At 47.3% G+C, this 21376-nt stretch overlaps 1 protein-coding gene and 1 pseudogene across 1 annotated transcript in view; one reads left to right on the forward strand and one right to left on the reverse strand.

Annotated features, from left to right (window-relative positions):
* The first annotated feature begins 1054 nt into the window (after positions 1 to 1054).
* Positions 1055 to 8348, forward strand: LOC134944260 (TBC1 domain family member 24-like; annotated as a pseudogene).
* The window catches only part of CORO7 (coronin 7), a 242589-nt gene continuing 229438 nt past the window's right edge, over positions 8226 to 21376 (reverse strand). The window contains exons 16-28 of the mRNA XM_063934975.1: positions 18169 to 18344; positions 16733 to 16838; positions 16105 to 16191; positions 13737 to 13879; positions 12203 to 12307; positions 11958 to 12043; positions 11731 to 11872; positions 10484 to 10573; positions 10165 to 10281; positions 9934 to 10069; positions 9679 to 9767; positions 9330 to 9416; positions 8226 to 8777 (exon numbers count right to left, since the gene is read on the reverse strand). Of these exons, the coding sequence (XP_063791045.1) occupies positions 8772 to 8777; positions 9330 to 9416; positions 9679 to 9767; positions 9934 to 10069; positions 10165 to 10281; positions 10484 to 10573; positions 11731 to 11872; positions 11958 to 12043; positions 12203 to 12307; positions 13737 to 13879; positions 16105 to 16191; positions 16733 to 16838; positions 18169 to 18344 (1370 nt within the window). The 3' untranslated portion in view covers positions 8226 to 8771. The remainder of the gene's footprint in view (positions 8778 to 9329; positions 9417 to 9678; positions 9768 to 9933; positions 10070 to 10164; positions 10282 to 10483; positions 10574 to 11730; positions 11873 to 11957; positions 12044 to 12202; positions 12308 to 13736; positions 13880 to 16104; positions 16192 to 16732; positions 16839 to 18168; positions 18345 to 21376) is intronic.

Here is a 21376-nt window from a genome sequence, read left to right on the forward strand (position 1 = left end):
CCGCGGATTAAGGGATATTGGACTAGGGTCCATAAACTTATATTTAATGTCCTTGGCCTAGCGATCCCGATGTCACCTTTCTATTCACTGCTCTCTCGCCCAGTACCTTACGCTCCTCGCCAACAGCAGAAGCTAACTAAGCATATTCTAAATACGGCCAAATGCCAAATTGCGGCTAACTGGAAATCTATGACACCCCCTACGATCCCTGCTACCATAAATGCTTTATGGCAAACCTACAGACTAGAACGCATTACTGCGGTACTCCGTGACACCCCAGAGAACTTTATTGCCACATGGTCTCCCTGGACGACATATTTTGGTGCTGAACCTCCGTTAGCTACCATTTAATATAATATAATTTAATATAATATCTTACCCAATCTGTACTAACCCGACGCATTGCTCCGGCGGTTGGGACCGACCGTCCATCCCCCTCCCCCCCACCTTCTATTCCTTTCCCCCTCTTATGCTCTTTCTTTTTTCTCTTTTTTCTATTGCTACGTTTACCTCTTGCTCTTCTCTTGTAGTTTGTATTGTCTCACCGAGAGATATCCCTCTGCCTTTAACTACAGTTCATACTTGATGCGCAAAACCACCTTTATGTGGTTCCTTATGCATAGGCACGCTTATATGTTTGGCCTACCGCACTCACGCTATTGTCTCCAGGTAGATATTCTGTTACTAATATTTAGCTATTGAGTGCGATGTGTGCCATTGTTTGTTACTTGTAACTCCTGTTTTACAGATATCTTGTTAACTGTTAAAAATCAAAAATCAATAAAACTTTTTTCTCAAAAAAAAAAAAGAAGTACTGAAAATTTGGCGACATGCCGATAAGTAGTTCTTACTGTAGACTGCTTGGAATTAGAGAGCCTGTATATAATGCAGGATGACAGCAAGTAGTATAGCTTTGTAGTGTATATAACGTAGGATGACAGCAGGTGATGTACTGTCTGTACACCTGTGGGTCAGTTTGACCCTAAATGCAAGAAAAGAAACAATATATTACACCTAATATACAGTGGCCATGTTTTTACCACAAAGAGTTACAATGGATGACACTGACTATGGCACATTCGTGGACTGGGATAAAAAGAGGATTTTGGTACTTACCGATAAATCAATTTCTCTGAATTCACTCTGGGACACTGGAACAGTCTTTACAGCTGGGGTGTGAAGTATGCATATCGGAGGTGGCACAATCTAACTTTAAAAAAAATTATGCACAGCCGGCTCCTCCCCTTCACGCCCCCATCCCTCCGTTTGAAAAATTAGATGGAGAGAAGAGGGAACATGAAAACAAAGCCCTATGGAGAGGAACCAACCATAACAACAAGTGAAATAGCAACCAAGACCCATTACAGAATAATTCAAACTGTTTGAACTAAATTTAACAAGAACACTGCAGGTTGACAGCACGGAGGTGGGCGTCCAGTGTCCCCGAGTGGATTCAGAGAAATGGATTTATCGGTAAGTACCAAAATCCTCTTTTCTCTTTTATCCACTAGGGGACACTGGAACAGTCTTTACAGCTAGGGACGTCCCAAAGATACTCCCATGGGTGGGAGTGCTGTCTGAAGCCTGCAGAAACAAGCGTCCAAACCTTGTATCCCTGGATACAAAGGTATCAAATCTGTAGAAACGAGTGAACGTGTGTGCAGATGACCACGTTGCCGCTGTGCAAAGTTTAGTAGTGGAGGCTCCTCTAGCCGCCGCCCATGAAGCACCCACTGATCTGGTGGTATGGGCACCTACCCGAAATGGAACATTCTTCCTATTTGAGACATAATCCTGTCTGATAGTACATCGTATCCATCTGGCTAGGGTCTGCTTTGAAGCCGGCCAACCCTTCCTAGGTCCATCATAGAGAACACATAGAGAGTCACTTTCTATTAGAGGACGTAGCTTGTACATAGATCCTCAAGGCTCTGACCACATCTAAGGACAAGTCCCCTTCCGCAGATCTCTGGAAAGAAGAAACAATGGGCTGGTTAATGTGGAAACCGAAACCACCTTAGTTAGAAACTCCGCTTTTGTACGGAGCTCCTCTCTGTCCTCATGGAAAACGAGGAAAGGAGTCTTACAAGACAGAACTCCCAACTCTGAGATCCTTCTTGCTGATGCTAAAACTAGTAACAGGGTAACTTTCCAGGATATATATTTTAGACCTGTTGTCTCTAAAGGCTCAAAAACTGCAGATTTCAGAAATTCGAGCACTAAATTAAGGTCCCACGGGGCCGTGGGAGGATAAAAAGGTGGTTGGATTCTCAACACACCTGCAAAAATGTCTGGACCTCTTGCAAGGATGCTAGACGTTGCTGAAATAGAATAGAGAGGGCTAAGACTTGTACCTTCAAGGATCCCAAACTCAAACCTCCGTGTAGCCCAACTTGGAGAAATCGTAAAAACCTATATCTGTCCTTTTTCATCTTCTTTAACACTCTTGGTAAAAGGGGAAACGGTGGGAAGATGTACACCAGGTCGTATGTCCAGGGAATCGCCAGTACGTTTACTGCTTCTGCTGCTGGATCCCGTGCTCTGGCCACATACCTTGGTAACTGATGGTTGTGTCGAGAGGCCATTCGGTCTATCTGTGGTAGACCCCCACCGTCGCGCTACTGCCTCGAACACCTGCGGGTGTAGACACCACTCTCCTGGATGCATATCCTGGCGAATGAGATAGTCTGCTTCCCAGTTTTCCACTCCTGGTATGAAGACTGCTGACAGAATTATGGTGCGCTTTTCTGTCCAAGACAGGATTTTTGTGGCCTCCCTTAAAGTCATACGGATCTTTGTTCTTCCCCGACGGTTTATGTAGGCCGTTGCAGTCACATTGTCTGATTGTGTTCTCACATATTGAGCCCTCTCTAGGTCCTCTGCCAGAAGAAGAGCATTGTAAATGGCTCTTAGTTCCAGAATATTTATTGGAAGACTGCTCTCCTGCGGTGACCATCTTCCCTGAAATTGAGGTTTCTCCAGTACTGCTCCCCATCCTCTGAGACTGGCATCTTTTGTTAGAATCTTCCAATCCCAGATTCCAAACCTCTTTTCTGCCGCAAGATTCCTGTGGACCGACCACCAAATTAACGAGGTCTTAGCCTGGGGCGACAAATTAATCCTTCGGTGGAGAAGCCAATGCATGCCTGCCCCCTGAGCAATAAGATTCATCTGGAAAATTCTGGAGTGATGCCTACCGTATTGAATCGCTTCATGCCACCATCTTTCCCAGAAGCTTTACACAAAGATGCAGTGAAACCGTCTGGTTCTTCAGAACCTGACGTACTATTTCCCTGATGTCTCGAATTTTGTCTTCTGGGAGAAACACCTTCAGATGTATCGTATCTAAAATGAGACCCAGGAATTGAATCCTCTGTGTTGGTTGAAGGTTGGATTTCTTGAAATTCACGATCCAGCTGTGTCAAATCAAAAATTGATGAGTAGTCTGAACATCCCGGATCAGTTGGTCCTGAGAGGGAGCCATGATTAGAAAGTCGTCCAGATATGGGATGATCATTACCCCAGATGATCTCAATTTCGCGACCATTATAACCATGATCTTTGTGAAGACTCTCGGGGCTGATCATAAGCCGAATGGTAGGGCTCTGAACTGGTAGTGATTCTTGTCCACTGCAAATCGTAGGTAAGCTTGATGTGGGCACCAAATCGGAACATGAAGGTATGCATCCTTTATGTCCATGGACACCATAAACTCCTCTTGTTCCAGTCCTGCAATAACCGACTGAATTGACGCCATCTTGAACCTGTAAACATTCAGGAACTGATTTAAAACTGTTAAATTGAAGATTGGCCTGAAAAACCCATCCGGTTTTGGTACCACAAAAAGATTGTAATAAAATCCTGTTCCTCTTTGAGGAGTCGGAACTGGAATAATTACTCCCGTCTGAAGTAACTTTTGAGTTGCCGCTTCTAATGCCCTCGCTTCTGAGGACACAGAGGAAGACCTGATGTAAAGAACTGACTGTGGGGACATTGTAGAAAATCTATTTGGTATCCCTGGGATATAATCCTGTTGACCCAGACTTCTGGAGAGGTTTCTGCCCAGGTGTCCCGAAACCTTTCCAGCCGTGCCCCCACCAATGGAGACCCAAGGTGAGCAGGTAAACAGTCATGCCACGGTCTTGTCGGCAGGCTTAGGGTCCTGCTTTTTGGTTGTAGCAGGGGAGCAGCCTCTACCTTCCTCTGGCTCGAAAGAATTGAGACCTAAAGGAGTTAAACACCAGTCCCAAATATTTTTTTCTGGCCGGTGGGGTGGTCCTAGGATACGTGGTTGGTAGAAAAGTAGTCTTCCCTGCTGTTGCCTGAGAAATCCACTTGTCTAACTCCGGACGAAATAACGCCTCTCCTACAAAGGGGATCGCCTCACCTGCCTTTTCGAGTCAGATATGGCCGAAGTCGAGATGCATGATGCTATTCTGCTAGCATCCTTTACTGCCTGGCAAATGTATGTTGCTGACTCGCAAATATGCTCTGCAAGTCTAACTACGTCCTCCTGAAAGTGATCTTCTTCTACAGCCTGAACAATACGACCAGCCCATGCTACGATAGCCTTGGTAACCCAAGCACTAACAATTGTAGGTCTGTGTGATGCACCAGCCGCTACAAAAATAGATTTAGGGTGTGTGTCAAACTTACGTTCTGATGCATCCTTTAAAGTAGTCACATTTGGTATCGGCAAGATTGTCTTTTTTGACAGTCTGGCCAGTGAGGCATCCACAATCTGCGGAACCTCCCACTTAGACATGACAGACTTTGGTAATGGGTAATTTACCTCAAACTTCTTTGGACTTTGAAAGCGTTTATCAGGCTGCTTCCATGCTTCTCCCATTTGAACCTGGAGTGTCTGAGGAATTGGAAAAACAGCTGTTAATGGTTTTTGCAATTCAAATAAATCCTTCAGGTTCCTTAACGTCTTCCTCATTGAAGTTAAGGACCTGTTTTACCGCCTCAATAAGAGATCCCTTAACCTCAGAGACTTGTGGACTGGTGTCCAGTATCACCTCTACTGCCTCACCTTCCTCTTCATCAATTACAAGATCCTCCGACTCTTCCTGTAGGATTGGGAGTGGTCTCTTCACTGCCTTACGAACAGTCTTTTCTGCTTGTGCAGGCAGAGTCATTCTAATTAAGAATTCCTCCATAGTTTTGGAAAACCTACTGCCCATTCTAAATGCTGCTTGCGCGATTCCGCTATCTCTCTGGAAATATCGGCTAGGGCACTTTCCCATGATGCCGACTGACCACTACTCCTAGGTTGAGCGTCCATTCCTAAGCATGAGGCGCACAACCTGGTACTGCCAACATTACTGCTCTTTGTACCACATTTTGAGCATACATAACATGTCATGGTAGTCTTGGTTGGGGCTTTTGACATGTTTAACATACACGCCACCAACAGTCAGCAGTGCTTTCCCCCTATTAAAGTAGGAAGAGAAAGACTGTAGGACTATAGGAAGCAAGTGAAACCGGAGATACACAGCTGGAACTAATTCTATATATTAAAAAATAATAATAAATTAAAACCAGCCTGACGTCTGCAATCCTCACAGCACCAACTATTAGAACAGCTTGGGTTGACTGGATTGTACTTCTGTTGCTCCTCCTCCTCAGGACCTTTTTAGTAGAGTCCTTTGGAAGACAAAGAAAACCACATAGTTCTTTATTCAAAGATTCAGCAGCAGCAAAGTTTTTCCCTAGCAACACCAGCAGTATGCAAATTAATCTCAGGCTGTTCTCCTCAGGACCTGAATGTATACATATGTTGCAGTATGCTTAACAGTGACTGGTAGCTGAGGAATCACCTCAGAAAGCTTCTAACTGCAGGTTAGAATATCTAATATGGCCGCAAATAAAACATTTTTGGTCACCTCTCTATCCTTTATGTGTCCTGTCTGACTCTGTAATGTTTAGCAGTGTGCGGCTCTTCTATCTGATCATCATAACATGGAGCCCCCGGAACCTTGCTCCGTGCAGCGAGCTCCGTGGCTTATCCCTCCTGAGGATACGTTAGCTCCGCTAGTGACCGCTGCCTTCTTCCCCCCCTCCCCCCGCACGCTTACACACTGTGCGCGGCTACAGGGTATCGAATGCTGCTGTACAATAAGGCTGCCTCCATGCTGTGACTAACGTGCGCTCCCCCCTCAGCCTAATAAACGCTGCCCCTAAGGAGTGCTAACTCTAACTAACTTACGCTGCTCTGTCAGGCAGCGTCTATACCCACTGCCTTTGCCTAACAGCCCATGTAATGCAACTCACTGTTTGATGCTGCTGCTGTCTCTTGGGAGAGATGCAGACCCCTTCAGTCAGGGTCTTTGTCTCTCAACTTCATGGAAGACTTTGCCCCCCTTTTGAACAGGTTGGCTCGGCCCCAGAGCTTTTTCTGATCAGGATATTCTTAGTGGAGCAAGAGCTCCTTTTCTTCTCCCAGCACAATTTTTCAAACTGAGGAATGGGGGGCGTGAAAGGGGAGGAGCCAGCTGTGCATAATTTTTTTTAAGTTAGATTGTGCCACCTCCGGTCTGCATACTTCACACCAACTGTAAAGACTTCCAGTATCCCCAAGAGAAAAGGAGTTAGGTGGACGGTAAACAACAGAACTCCATACTACTGACCTGTAAAGACTTCCAGGAGCTAAAACATGTCCCACCAGGGATATTGGGCAAAGAGCCATTCATTATGGGCCAAGGTGTATCAAAAACTGATAAAGGACATCCCATGTCGCACAGTAACGCCTGACAACAGTAAACCATGACATTGTGGGAAAGATTGTGGGGAAGTGGAATGCAAGCACCCTACCCTCTGCCAGAATTCGTGGATGACCACCAAGTTCCCATCTTCTGTCTCATGGCTGAAGGGATTGGAGCTGTGAGGAAAAATATTCTCTGCATCTCAAACCAGTTCCCGGACATTTCCGTCTGTCCTATCCTCCCTTCCCTGGTGGCACTGCTCCTTTTATTATAGCCAGGATGAGGCGGCATGCTTTGAGAACATCTCTCAAATACGTGCTTGCAATAACCCCAACAGGTGACTTGTTGATCAAACCTTCTTAGCATTTGAATCTTCTTGCATGACTTTCGGAGATCTTGCTGGCAAATACTGCCAGGGGCCCCATAAGCTTGTGGTGGCTGTGTTTGAGGAAGTCTTGGAGGTCTACTTGGACTGGCAGAGGTGGCTCTTTGCAGATCTATTCTTAGCCTATATTGCACATGTATGTGTTTTTAGTGGAGGGCTATAAAGTGCTGTTCAGGGTAGCAATGGATCTACTCAAGTTCTTCCACAAGGTGAGGGGCAGCCAGCCCATGGAGTCCAGCAATGTGAAAAGAGACATCCAGGAGTTTGTAAGGGACATTGGCAAGGCTCTGTCTCCTTTGAAGCTCCTGGAGAAAGCCTTTGCCATTCCTGTAAGGAAATACAGCTGCTGCAAATGGCCAACGAAAAGCTCCAGGTAATTGCTTCTACCAAAGCTGTTTGTTGGAAAGGCTGATATATGCACCAGAAGAATTACAGATGCGTCCTCATACACCTAGCCTCCAAGTGGGATGTGACATGAGGAATGGAGGCAGTACAAAGCCGCAGACTGAAAGTTATATAGTGGAAGGAGCAGGGTCCCCAGTAGCACAGAGTATATCAGGAGATGAGTGATGTGTAAGGTAGGATAGAGCTGCATACGACGGGCAGTGACATGATGTGAGGAGGGGAATGGAGGCAGCAGGAAGCCACAGACCAAGAGTTATATAGAGGAAGGAGCAGGATCCCCCAGCAGCACAGAGTATATCTGCATGTGACAGGGGTGGTGACATGATGTGAGGAGGAGAATGGGCAGCAGGAAGCCACAGACTGAAAGTTATATAGTGGGAGGAGCAGGGTACCCAGCAGCACAGAGTATATCAGGAGATGAGTGATGTGTTAGTGAGGACAGGGCTGCATGTGACAGGAACAGTGACATGTGGGGAGGGGAATGGAGGTAGCAGGAAGCCACAGACCGAGAGTTATATAGTGGAAGGAGCAGGGTCTGACAAGTGCACAATGTAGAGATAGGCTCCAGTCATACTGCTACACACCTCTGCTGGACTGGTCAGTACGTGGAATCACAGGTGTAGCACACAACGGACACGGTTATTTGTGTTGTTACTGGTTCCCTAATACTGTATGTAACATAATTCCCCAGCCGGGCAGAGCAGACTGAACACAGCAGGCAGAGACGGTGATGTTTTGACAGTTTTATTAGAAGATAAGGCAGGCCCGGCTCAGCGGGCAGATTTGGCAATGTTGCGATTAGTCCCTGTGTTAGTAACATATATGGCTTCTACATGGCAGGTAAACATTAGACCAGGAGATCTCATTATATTTCTTCCCCTATTCAAAACTAGGTCACTGAGAAGAAACGCAGATTGTGTCCCTGACTGAATAAACACACACAGTTGAGCACTGGAAAAAATACAGGTCTGTAAACTAGATAAAGATTGTGCTAACAAAATTCCCAGTGCACCCAATGTCATATACACACACACACACACAAGGCAAACAGGAAGTGACATCATCAGACGCCGTGTGCCGTCCGCTCCGTGATCCGGTGGCGTCATCCAGCGTCTGACAGCCAGGAATGCTGGGAACGTGTAAACAGTTGGACCGGGTTTATTTATGCCTAGGATTGGAATGTATCGGAAGCAGGGCTGGCTGCTAAGCCATTTCCAGTTACACGGGTGAGAGGTGAGGGGTGAGCAGGCAGCTGGGAGCATGGAGGGTCACGTCTAATCCTGAAAGAGACAAAACACAGACGTGTAAGGAGAGCAGAGGGTGTGTACATGTGTTCCTATGATAATGTGAAGAACACACTGAAATCTGATGCATTGTACATGTGACAGATCCAGTGCAAGCAGAGCTGAAGCGACTGACTGGGATTATGAAAATCCAATCAGGAGATAATTGTAATAATGATCTTTTGTAATGAATGTTTATAACAGTTAGATACGGTATTGGAAATGCAGAGAAAGAGCCCAGAACCACTGCAGACTGGGGCGTCCTTACACCGCAAACATAACTGCCCTGGACCGCAGCCTGTCTGCATTCCATGCATGGCCACGTCCTCTGCGGGCGCTTTACTGGTCTTTTAGGTCTTTTCCAAACTTTCCAAAAGAAAGGAATAATGAATAAATGTAAGTAGCATAGTTGGAGTGGTGGTTAGCATTACTGCCTCACAGCAGTGAGGTCTTGGGTTTGAATCCCACTAAGGACCTAACTGTATGGCGTTTGTATGTTATCCCCGTGTTTTTTCCCACAATCCAAAACATCTTGTACAATTCACTCACCCACTCGTCCTCATCCACTCCTTCAAAAGCGTCCTGGGGCAGAGGGTCATCCCGGTTCCCCAGTTTTGCCACCATGGCATTCAGGAGCTGAGGAAAGGAGAGAGATTTTAGCTCTATGCATTTATGGACCTATCACCTGTGCTCAGTAGAGCGCAGCTGGAATCAGTGCCTCGTGCCTCTGTGCTGCTAATGATTCCTAGTATGACAGCATGCTTTCTTGTAAGTATTGGTTTAGGATACAATATGGCTGCCCTCCACATAGACAATGGTTATAATTTAGTCGTATTCTCTAACACGGTCTCCGCTGCTGTGATATTGCTGAAAGAGACATGTGAGTTTGGGATCTGACCTCCTCTTTCTTCTGCTCGTCCGTCTTCTCCTGGATGTACACGGAAGAGGGGACCTTTTTGGTTGGTGCCTCTTTCGGAGCTTGGCTGACTGAGGAGAGAGAGGAGAATTATGGGTAACATTTGCCAGCATAGAGGGATGGATGCAGTGGAGAATGGCGAGCGTGTACTCGGGAGCGGTGCAATGCTGTGCTCAGCACAGCACGTCTGATGGACGCCAGAGGCCTCAGCAGCAATGCTCCACCGGGGGGGATTACCTGGAATCATGCCCTCAGGGCAGAGGCTGATGCTGCGCTGTTGCTTGTCTTTACCACTGAGCCACTCCTCTGACGACAAGGCTGGCTCCCATGTCACGCGTGACGCTGGGAACACGTCTTCTTGGAAGAACTCTTTCTACACGGAAGAGACAATATATCCTTAGTACATGGCCTAAGCCAGCAGGGTGTTTCTTAGTTCATCTTATAGCTACCCGTGGAGACAGTACCAACCTTCACACGTGGCACCCGGAAAGCCACGGGCTCCAGCGAACTAGAAGAGAGACGTATGGCGCGGAGAACCTCCACCTCCCGCACAGCGCAATCCAATTTCCGCAGGTACTGGAAGCCCTGCAGTAACAAAAGCCATATCCCATCATACATTATACAGCGATGTATCTAGCCGAGCACAGGAATATATCATTACTATATCTCTATTAGTGGATGTTCCTTTGTATCCGACCAATGGGTATTATAGGGAGTGCTTTTGTTAGGCTCAGCTCTCAGGCAATATACATAGGAAGCGATGGGCGTGGCGGCTGGTCGCTGTCACCTTGTGCGGCTCATTGGAGACGAAGCAGTTACACTCCAGGAAGTAGGGGGGTTCCGCTATCACCTCGTACAGGAACACTCTGCTGTCACCCTGGGGAGAAGTACAGTCCTAGTAAGAGATCACACTGTGGCACTGCCTGAGCATCACACACCTGAGACACAATGAATGTCTGCCCTACCATTTATAAGGAACTAGAGACTTTATGAAGGAACATTGTGTCTTCGTAATGGCACTAGCGTCTGGTGAGTGCACGCTCTTCAGAACAGATATGGGCCACAAAATGGCTGCAGGAAGAACTTCCACAGAAAGCTGAGGCAGTGACGTGGTTCTTAAGCACTGTGAAATAAACTAAAGTCTTTATACTAAGGGCGGAATTCAAATCTTATCGCGGGTCCCCGCACCCGCCCGCTGGCAGCTATTCAAAAGTTGCTGCCGACGGGCGCGAGAACTTCATTTAATTTCGCTACCCCCAGGGGTGGCAAACTGAAATGTGTGAAAAGTAACCCATTTTGGAGCACAAACTGGACTTTTCACGTCGCCCCCATTCGTTTAGTCAGGTTTTGCCGCTTTATGCGTCTAAACCGACTAACATGGTCACGATAAGGGTGATCAACTGAATATCGCCCCAAGATCTCCCGTCATTTTAGACGGGAGATCGTGCACGAGTAAACAATTGAATTCCCCCTAAGACTCTATAATGCAGCATGTTGTCTGTGATGTGTATAGTACTGGGGCAAGCGAGTGTCTTAGTTTCCATGCATTTGTATACACTGGAGGGGTATAATTATGGAGAGACATTATGTTAGGCAGATATCCTAAAAATAACAGTGGGTGGGCTACAGTGGCGCTACTATTAATACAGCAGCGTACACCTCCGCTCAGAGGAGGCGGTTGTTAGATAGTTAAAAGGTCGACAGTCAATAGGCCAACAGGGTAAAAAAGTCGACATGAAAAAAGGTAGACACACACAGTCGACATATTATTTTTTTTTTATACTTTACAACATTTGCTACATTTACTATCCAAGTCACAATCTATTCCCTTTAGTAACCGTGTGGCGAGCAAAGCGGGCCCGCTTGGGGACAAATTTCAACAAATTTGGGTGAAATATATTTAAAAACACAAAAGGCGACTTTTTTTGTGTTGACCTTTCTAATGTCTTTCTTATGTATCACACACGTTCTCAGTACTGTGACGCTTTATCAGATTGTGAAATAAGTAACACGTAAATGACCCCAAAACATCACCTTCCCAGTGAGCAGTAGGAGCCCGGTGTCCGGGTCATAGTGTGGGATGAGTGTGGCGGGCGACACGTCAATAGAGAGGGTGCTGACAGGACCTCGGGACAAGTCCTCCGTGCTGTGCAGGGTCAGCTGACGTTCGCTGCGACTGTGAAAAATGACATTTTTCTATGATGCGTACGCGTGGGGCTGTCAGAGTTACTCAGGGACGGAGTATCAGGGAGGACTCTCACCTGTCAAATCCAGACACGAGCAGATACTTGCCATCACACACCCAGAGGATGCGAGCTCCGCGGGCGCCTTCAGGTCCAGCCCCCTCCTGTGAGTGGATGCAGGAGGAGAATCACATGATGCGCCCGGAATAACACTATAAAGGCCGCTGCGGTGCACAAGTCACAGCGCAGAAAAAGTTATGAAACGCGTAGCAACAAACGTAGAAAATTTTAGTTACAGCAGTTGTCACCAGACAAGGACTGACCTGCTTCGGCTGGCTGGAAACCCGTGGCTCGTATATGCGAATGCGCTGGTCTTTGCTGCACGTTGCCAAGAATTTGCCGTCCGGACTCCATGCTAAGGAGAAGATCTGTAGAGGACACAAAGGTCATATGTCTGCGCTGTGGAGGCTCTCTTCCCTCTAAAGGAACATTAACCCTAACAGTACGCCAGTGTCAATTCCGAAAGCCTCTCCCCAATGCGTCCAGCCACATAACAGGATACATAATAATAATAAGAGAGGAGGCGGCAGCAGTAACGGTGGGAAAGCTACTCTGCCACCTATAAAACACCTATTTCCAATGACAAGTTGGACCGCTTTTAGAACAAGCACCAGGTGCGAGTAAGGGGACATTTACACCCACTTTGTTTTTACAACTCTATGGAATATTTTAGTCTTTATTAGTTTAGTAACATTATTTTTTCTTTATTTTTATTTTCTCCAGATACAATGGGGCGGATTCTGGAAGCAAGGCAAAAAAAAAAAAACAAGTAACACTGGACAAACCATGCTGCAATGTAAGGGGGTGGGTGTCAAATACAAGTATTATGTTTGCATGCAGGGTAAATACTAGCTGCATGTTGCCCAGCCTTATGGTGCAGTTTAGATCTGAGCTAAGACGCGCCCCTTCACAAACTCCCAGCACATCTTGTATCTGCTCGCCAACCCCCCACCCGTCTTATCCAAGGCATAAAGTTACTTTTACTTTGTTCGCCCCAATACAGAATCAGGGCCATTGTGAGGTTTTGTGGTCTTCTAGGACACTGCAATTGCCACACTAGTAAGGATACATATTTCCATTGAGGCCGCGTTTAGTATCAGAAAAGGAGACACCTGACCATTGCCTGATTCATAGAAGTACCTGTGAAAGCAGCATCGGTTCAGCTGGGTGAACATCGGCCATCTGAATAGCCCCGAGGTTACACAGAATGGCCAGGCAGTTCACTCTGCTGGGGCCAGGAAGTCAGAAGACGCAAACCCCGGTCTCGCAACTCCCAGAACCCTACCCCCGTCTTCTGCAAACACTGCCCAGCTCCGCCCACTCCCTTCCCAATGCGCCCACTCCCTTCCCAAATGCTGGCAGCCTGTCAATCAGCTCGTAGCTTGGGGGCACTAAATATAAGGAGGCAGGACTCACCATTACAGATGTACTTAAACCATTGGGTATACGTAGATCTCCGAATCCAGCCCCTTGGTCACTAAGTGTCACTTTCACAATCCAATGTCTCCTGCTCCAGTACTAAATGCACACCCTCTTTTCTTAACTCCTCCCACACAATTGCTGTCAATGGCAGCCATCCGCATTTAACCCAGGAGATATAGGAATTAAATGCCAACACTGACATTTCTTTCTGCCAGATACGGTTTTCTGTTAGCTAACTTAAGGATGTAGTATTCTTATAATCAGGTTATCATAACCGCTGTGATATATTAGGGCTGACTGCACTATCCTTGTGGTTTATAGCATGGCTTTACGTGTAGCACTCTGCATGCATACGCTTGTGTCTGGAGGAGTCACCTGATCCTTGTGACCTTGCAGGGTTATGACATCTTTTCCAGTCTTCAGGTTCCACACTCGCACGGTAAGGTCATAGGAGGAGGAGACGAGGATATCGGAGGCGCAGGGGTGGAAGCGCACTGTGTATATCCGCTCGTTGTGGGCTGAGGAGTAAGGAGGAGATAAGTACATTTCCCACTGGTTGTAGCTCTCTGCTCCGGACGCATAAGGGTTACACTGGAAATATGCTGAGAATAATCTGCCTTTTGTGTCTGAAGTGAAACTATTCCCCTTTTATTTACACTGGAAGGTGTGTAATCCCCTTTCATAGTTAACTCACACTGAGGGGTAACCGGGCTGCTTGTGCTGGTCCAGGAGCATTCCACAGCCATCCTGTCTCTTCTGGCTCACATCAATCAGTCCTGGCTGTACCATGTGTGTGTGTGTCCCAGTGTGTGATGAGTCCTGGCCGTACCGTGTGTGTGTGTGTGATCAGTCCTGGCCATACCATGTGTGTGCGTGTGAACAGTCCTGGCTGTACCGCGTGTGTGTCAGTGTGTGATCAGTCCTGGCCATACCATGTGTGTATGTGATCAGTCCTGGCTGTACTGTGTGTGTGTGTGTGTGTCCCAGTGTGTGATCAGTCCTGGCCGTACCGTGGGTGTGTGTGTGTGTGTGTGTGATCAGTCCTGGCAGTACCGTGTGTGTGTGTGATCAGTCCTGGCCATACCATGTGTGAGCGTGTGAACAGTCCTGGCTGTACCGCGTGTGTGTCCCAGTGTGTGATCAGTCCTGGCCGTACCGTGTGTGTGTGGGATCAGTCCTGGCTGTACCATGTGTGTGTGTGTGTGTGTATGTCCCAGTGTGTGATCAGTCCTGGCTGTACCATGTGTGTGTGTGTGATCAGTCCTTGCTGTACCGCGTTTGTGTGATCAGTCCTGGCTGTACTGCATGTGTCCCAGTGTGTGATCGGTCCTGGCTGTACCGCGCGTGTGTGATCAGTCCTGGCTGTACCGCGTGTGTGTGATCAGTCCTGGCTGTCTCCGCATGTGTGTGATCAGTCCTGGCTGTACCGCATGTGTCCCAGTCTGTGATCGGTCCTGGCTGTACCGCGTGTGTGTGATCAGTCCTGGCTGTACCGCATGTGTCCCAGTGTGTGATCGGTCCTGGCTGTACCGGGTGTGTGTGATCAGTCCTGGCTGTACCGTGTGTGTGTGTGTGATCAGTCCTGGCTGTATCGTATCTGTGTGTGTTATCAGTCCTGGCTGTACCGTGTGTGTGTGTGTGTGTGTGTGTGTGTGTGTGTGTGTGTGTGTGTGTGTGTGTGAGATCAGTACTGGCTGTATTGTGTGCGTGTGATCTCTCCTGGCTGTACCGTGTGCATGTGTGATCAGTCCTGGCTGTACCATGTGTGTGTGTGTGATCAGTCCTGGCTCTACAGTGTGTGTGTGTGATCAGTTTTGGCTATACCGTGTGTGTGTGTGATCAGTCCTGGCTGTACCGTGTGTGATCAGTCCTGGCTGTACCGTGTGTGATCAGTCCTGGCTGTACCGTGTGTGATCAGTCCTGGCTGTACCGTGTGTGATCAGTCCTGGCTGTACCGTGTGTGATCAGTCCTGGCTGTACCGTGTGTGATCAGTCCTGGCTGTACCGTGTGTGATCAGTCTTGGCTGTACCGTGTGCGTGTGTTATCAGTCCTGGCTGTACCGTGTGCGTGTGATCAGTCCTGGCTGTACCATGTGTGTGTGTGATCAGTCCTGGCTGTACTGTGTGTGTGTGTGTGTGTGTGTGTGTGTGTGTGTGTGTGTGTGTGTGTGTGATTAGTCTTGGCTCTACCGTGTGTGTGTGATCAGTTTTGGCTGCCCATGTGTGTGTGATCAGTCTTGACTGTACCATGTGTGTGTGTGTGATCAGTCCTGGCTGTACCGTGTGTGTGTGATCAGTCCTGGCTGTACCGTGTGTGTGTGTGTGTGTGTGTGTGTGTGTGATCAGTTTTGGCTGCCCATGTGTGTGTGATCAGTCCTGACTGTACCATGTGTGTGTGTGTGATCAGTCCTGGCTGTACCGTGTGTGTGTGTGATCAGTCCTGGCTGTACCGTGTGTGTGTGTGATCAGTTTTGGCTGCCCATGTGTGTGTGATCAGTCCTGACTGTACCATGTGTGTGTGTGATCAGTCCTGGCTGTACCGTGTGTGTGTGATCAGTCCTGGCTGTACCGTGTGTGTGTGTGATCAGTCCTGGCTGTACCATGTGTGTGTGTGATCAGTCCTGGCTGTACCGTGTGTGTGTGATCAGTCCTGGCTGTACCGTGTGTGTGCCCCAGTACGCTACTACACAAACATGCACTAGTCTCACCCTCTGTCCCAGTATAAACTTCCATATGATCTTACCCGTAAGAACAAGTGGGGGTTCAGTCAGGGTCTCTTTGAGCCCATCCTGTGGAATTGTCCACACTCGTATCCTCCCGTCCTCTCCACCTGGTATAAAAAAATAAATAAAATAAAAAAGATTTAAATGAAGTAATACAGCAACATTTTTTCAAAAAACTATAATTACTGGCATACACGGGTAAAAAATATTCTCTCCACCTGTGTTATATACAATAGGTGGGCACGAGTGTTTTATGGTGGTCCTACAATCTCTGAGCGAGGGATCCTCTAAATGGGCCATACTGTGCTATCTACACCAGAGACCTGCGGGGTTCCGCATTCTGGTTTCTGGGGTTCTCTGAATGTCAGATATTCAGCATATTCTATTAGGAGCTGCCTATTTTGGGGGGCACAAGCACATGCCGCTATTCCCTCGAGACTGGTGGTTAGCGCCGAAAGCCGGGACCGTGTGTCACTATAGACTATGTGAGCGAAAGGACCAATCAGAAGCCTCGATATTAAAAACTGTACACTGCACATTCTGATTGGCTCACGCACTCAAATCACACTTCTGTGCTCATAAATGTTCATCACTTTATGTGGTAATGTAAGCTTTAGATGTGGCACGGTAATACAGTCAGTGTCATACCAATGGCCAACCGATGAGGGTTGAATGGGTCCCACGTGAGATCCATGACGGGCACGGTGTTCTGGACAGTAGGCAGTGTATCTGGGAGACGTCCGGCCTGCCGCAGCTGTGGGTGACATATAATCATTAATAAATTATCCAGACAGCACACAGTCCTATATTGCAGGTTATCGGCCTAAATTTAGCACATCTACAATCAGTTTCACAGACATGCAGGGGGACGCCCAGAACAGGGCTAGTCCGCCTCTGTCCCCCCTACCCCCACACAGGTACAAAAGCATCGCACGGCGGCGATGCTTCTATACCTGACAAGTAGCTCCTTGCCAGCGCAGCACCTGCATTCTGGCAGGCCGCTACTCGCTGTGTCCCGGATCGCAGCGACAGCGTGTGACATCACGCAGCCTCTGCGGCCTGCCGCCCCCCCCTCCCCAACGGTCCGGACACGCCTCCGTTGTTCGGATCGCACCCCGCTAACAGAGTTCTAACAGTTGCCACGCCCCCTCCCGCCCCGCAACCACCTCTGCCTGTCAATCAGGCAGGGGCGATCGCAGCCCTGAGATGCTGCGCGTGCGCACTCCACAAAGCAATTCAGACTGCGATCGCTGCCGCTGCTTTTCTTCCTGAAATAGGTCAAACATTCTCCAAGTGTGACAGAACTATTTTCTGCACAGGACAATCACAATCTGCATGGAACTATCTTCTGCATGGAACTATCTTCTGCACAGGACAATCTGCATGGAACTATCTTCTGCACAGGACAATCACAATCTGCATGGAACTATCTTCTGCACAGGACAATCTGCATGGAACTATCTTCTGCACAGGACAATCACAATCTGCATGGAACTATCTTCTGCACAGGACAATCACAATCTGCATGGAACTATCTTCTGCACAGGACAATCACAATCTGCATGGAACTATCTTCTGCACAGGACAATCACAATCTGCATGGAACTATCTTCTGCACAGGACAATCACAATCTGCATGGAACTATCTTCTGCACGGAACAATCTGCATGGAACTATCTTCTGTACGGAACAGTTTCCTGGACTCTAGGAAGACACTGCTGACTGCTAAAGCTGCCACAAATTATAACTTTTTATTTTCTTACTTATCTGTAGATTAGAGAGTAGATAAACATACTATTCATTGGTAATACTAGGCCAAATAAGAAACCAGAAATGACTACATAAGCGTAAATACAAATGTCTAACGTTCCATCGATTGGTGGAAGTCAGATGGATACTAAATCTAAGGAGGGTGGTGCTTCTTTATTTTGTATCACATTGGAAGAGGGAAGCGGGGCAGTGCAGAAACAGGAGAGGCAGTAGAATTATTATTTGCATGCCAATCATAGTTTGCAGCTCTGTACAGTTGAAAGCATTGTGACAAACAAACAGCATATTATAGACATATTTGGGAGGCCACTTACCTCCAGCACAGCCACCTGACCCCCAGGAGCAGCCATTGGAAGCGCCAGTCGCTGGTGATTTACACAGAAGCCATCACTCTCCCCCGGCGTGCTCTGGCTCACCCCCCGCAGGTTAGTAATGTGACTGTCACGGTGGAGGACAATCCCCTGAGTGTGACGGAACCGTGAGCTGGGACCTGCGGGAACCAGATATCAGAATAACGTAATGACTACAGCTTAGTCTATTCGCTATAAAAACCTCGCTCGCCCCTCTGTTTGCCTGTAGGCTACATGATGAGCCAAGGCCCTGGGCCTAAGAGAAAAACTGCTGTAGCTGATACCAATGTTGACAACCTCAAGGTACCCAATGGAGCATCATGGGACTGCAGGTTCCGGCAGGGGTGAGCAGTTCCAGAAACCGGTGGGACCTCCAATTAGGGTTTTACCCAGGACATAAAGTTGCACAAAATTCTTCATCAACCAACTGATGATTGGAGGGTTTCGATCTTACATAACCAGACAAAACGTCTCTTTTTCAATATAAACTAAAAGTAGAACCGGTGAGTATTGTACAGTCCATGTTACAGGATACACCCATTTCTTAAGACTTTTCATTGCACAGCAGTGCTATATATCTGTCAGATCCCAAGCAGTTCCGCTCTTTTACTGGTTTAATTCCATTCCACTACTATTCATATCGGTGAACTACGCACAATAGTTTGTGTAATCCACCTATAATACAGCAGACTCTGGATGCCACATATGCAGTTATCACACGGTTATCCTCATCCACCTATAATACAGCAGACTCTGGATGCCACATATTTTACACGGGTACATATGCAGTTATCACACGGTTATCCTCATCCACCTATTACAATAAGGTTTATGTACAAAGCCTCGGAGAGTGATAAAATAGACGGAGATTAAGTACCAGCCAATCAGCTCCTGTCATTTTTCAAACACATCCTGTGACATGGCAGTTATGAGCTGATTGGCTGGTACTTTATCTCCCTCCATTTTATCTCTCTCCAAGGATTAGTATATAGACCCTGTAGGGTTTTAATTCCAAACAAATCACATTTACTTATCTGCCTATGCATTAATGGGCTTTTGTATAAAGCTACAGATGTAGCCACGCTCATCGTTGCTGCTGCGCCATACAGACGTCCTAGTCGCACCATACAAATAGCGCAGGTAGGCGAAGTAAGGCATGAGAAGGCACAAGAGGATCCACAGCATGCAATACACAGTTTCACCACCGGGTGGCAATTGTCCCACTAATGAAAACTACAGTACAGTGATGTATAGCGGCGGATGGATATGGCACTACAGAATACTGAACAATGTAGCAAGCCCTCACAAGCGGGCCAGTGTACATTAAATATAATAGTTCTGTTTTAATACATTAATACTGCAGGGCGGAGCACGAAATCATTGTAATGGCAGGTACCCAGGGACAACACACCTTACAACTGAAAGTTCCCCTGGTGCGCTGTATAAAACGATCCCTACATGGGGGTGTATTCAATAATTAGTCAGAAGCTGCCGTCTTGTCGGAAAGACAACAGCTTCCGACAGGTTTAGGTCGGAAGGGGTTCCGACCTATTCAATGCCGGCAGTTTTTTCCCAACACGTCGGGAATTCCGGGCTTGAAGGAAACCACGTGGATTGTCGGAATCCACGTTGGCTGTTGGAAGCGCGGCCAAACCAGACAGGTTTTAGCCCCGTTTCCGACAATGTCAATCCGACTTTAAAGAAAGTTTGATTGCCATTGTCAGGTTGGAAAGGATCTGACAGGTATTGAATATACCCCATTAAGTAGAAATTTGAACTCAGAAAAAGATTTGCTCAGCGTCTCCAACGCACACAAAGAAAAGTGCAGCTCAGAGTTCCACACAGTTTTCTAAAATAAATCATTACAATCAGCGAGTTGGGACACAGAACTATAAAAAAAAAATGACAACAAGCGACATCGCTACGTCACTGCTATGTCACTGTAGTTCTTCCTGGGTCTCCCCACTGCTTTAATAGGCAGCCTTCCCCACCCCCAATCCTACCCCGGTGAGACTTCTGATTTCACGGATTGGGTGTACTGCTTAGTAAATGACAGCATGAGCCATTCATTTACATACAGTGTACCGGCCGTGTTGTGTTTGGAATTTACTAAGCAATATACCCAGTCCGTAAAATCACCAGTCTCACAGGGGGTGAAATTAGGGGCGGGGGAGGCTGCCTGTTAAAGCAACGGGGAGGTCTGGGAAATAGGACAGTAAACTCAGCCTCATAAAGATGAGACTCTCGTAATTTGAAAAGTCACACTTGTATATCTATGTAAAAAGTAGCATCTACAGTTTCTGTCTAATTTTGACTATATCTGTGTGCATGTCTGATTCTGTATTTGAAGCTCAACAGAGCTTGTTTTGGGAAAATTCTAAAACAAAAAAACCCAAAAAACTGTAAATGCTACTTTTGACACAGATATACAAGTGTGTCCTTTGTGGGAATCGAACCCTAGCTCACGGGCATGGTAACCATCGTCGATACCACTATGCCAAGAGAGGTATGGAGACAGGTGACTGACATAGTGATGTTGCTCATTGTAATTTTTTTTTTCTTCAGGGTTCATAGGTGTTCCACAGAAACACTGGGTTGCAGGTGGTGGATGAGAGACCAGGCAGCAAACAGTTAAAGCTTTCAGCATATCCCAGAATGCTCGGCTCCTTCCCCTATAACCACGCCTCAATGCTCAGGCATTCAGTTTTTAGTTGGTGCCTGAAGGAAGCAGGTACACGGTGACAGGGGGCTGCTGAAGCAGCCCCAAAGGTTTTTACTTATCACTTTTTTGAAGTGATTTTTTTTTTGGCGCTGTCAGTGCTGTAAGTCTGGCAGACTTCAAAGCTGCAGCTCCATCACCCTCCCCCTGCTGGTGCCGAATCTCCCACTTGGCCAGAGCCTGAGATGGGAACTTGCAGCAGGGGACCACACACTGCAACCTACACCGCTTGCTGCTGAGATCCCGGGACTGCGTCGCCGTCAACAGGGGGCAGGTAAGAGGGCCCCCTTACCAGGAACCGCGTGTAAATCGCGGTCTGCCGCACGTCCATTCAGACTGTGGCGCTAGCGTGGACACTGTCTGTGGGCAGGGACTCCACTAGACGAAAAGGGGATTTATGGGCACAGATTCAGTTGGTAAAAAATAAGAATTTACTTACCGATAATTCTATTT

The sequence above is a fragment of the Pseudophryne corroboree genome, chromosome 7 (assembly GCF_028390025.1).
Source record: "Pseudophryne corroboree isolate aPseCor3 chromosome 7, aPseCor3.hap2, whole genome shotgun sequence".
In the NCBI taxonomy this organism is placed as follows: Eukaryota; Metazoa; Chordata; class Amphibia; order Anura; family Myobatrachidae; genus Pseudophryne; species Pseudophryne corroboree.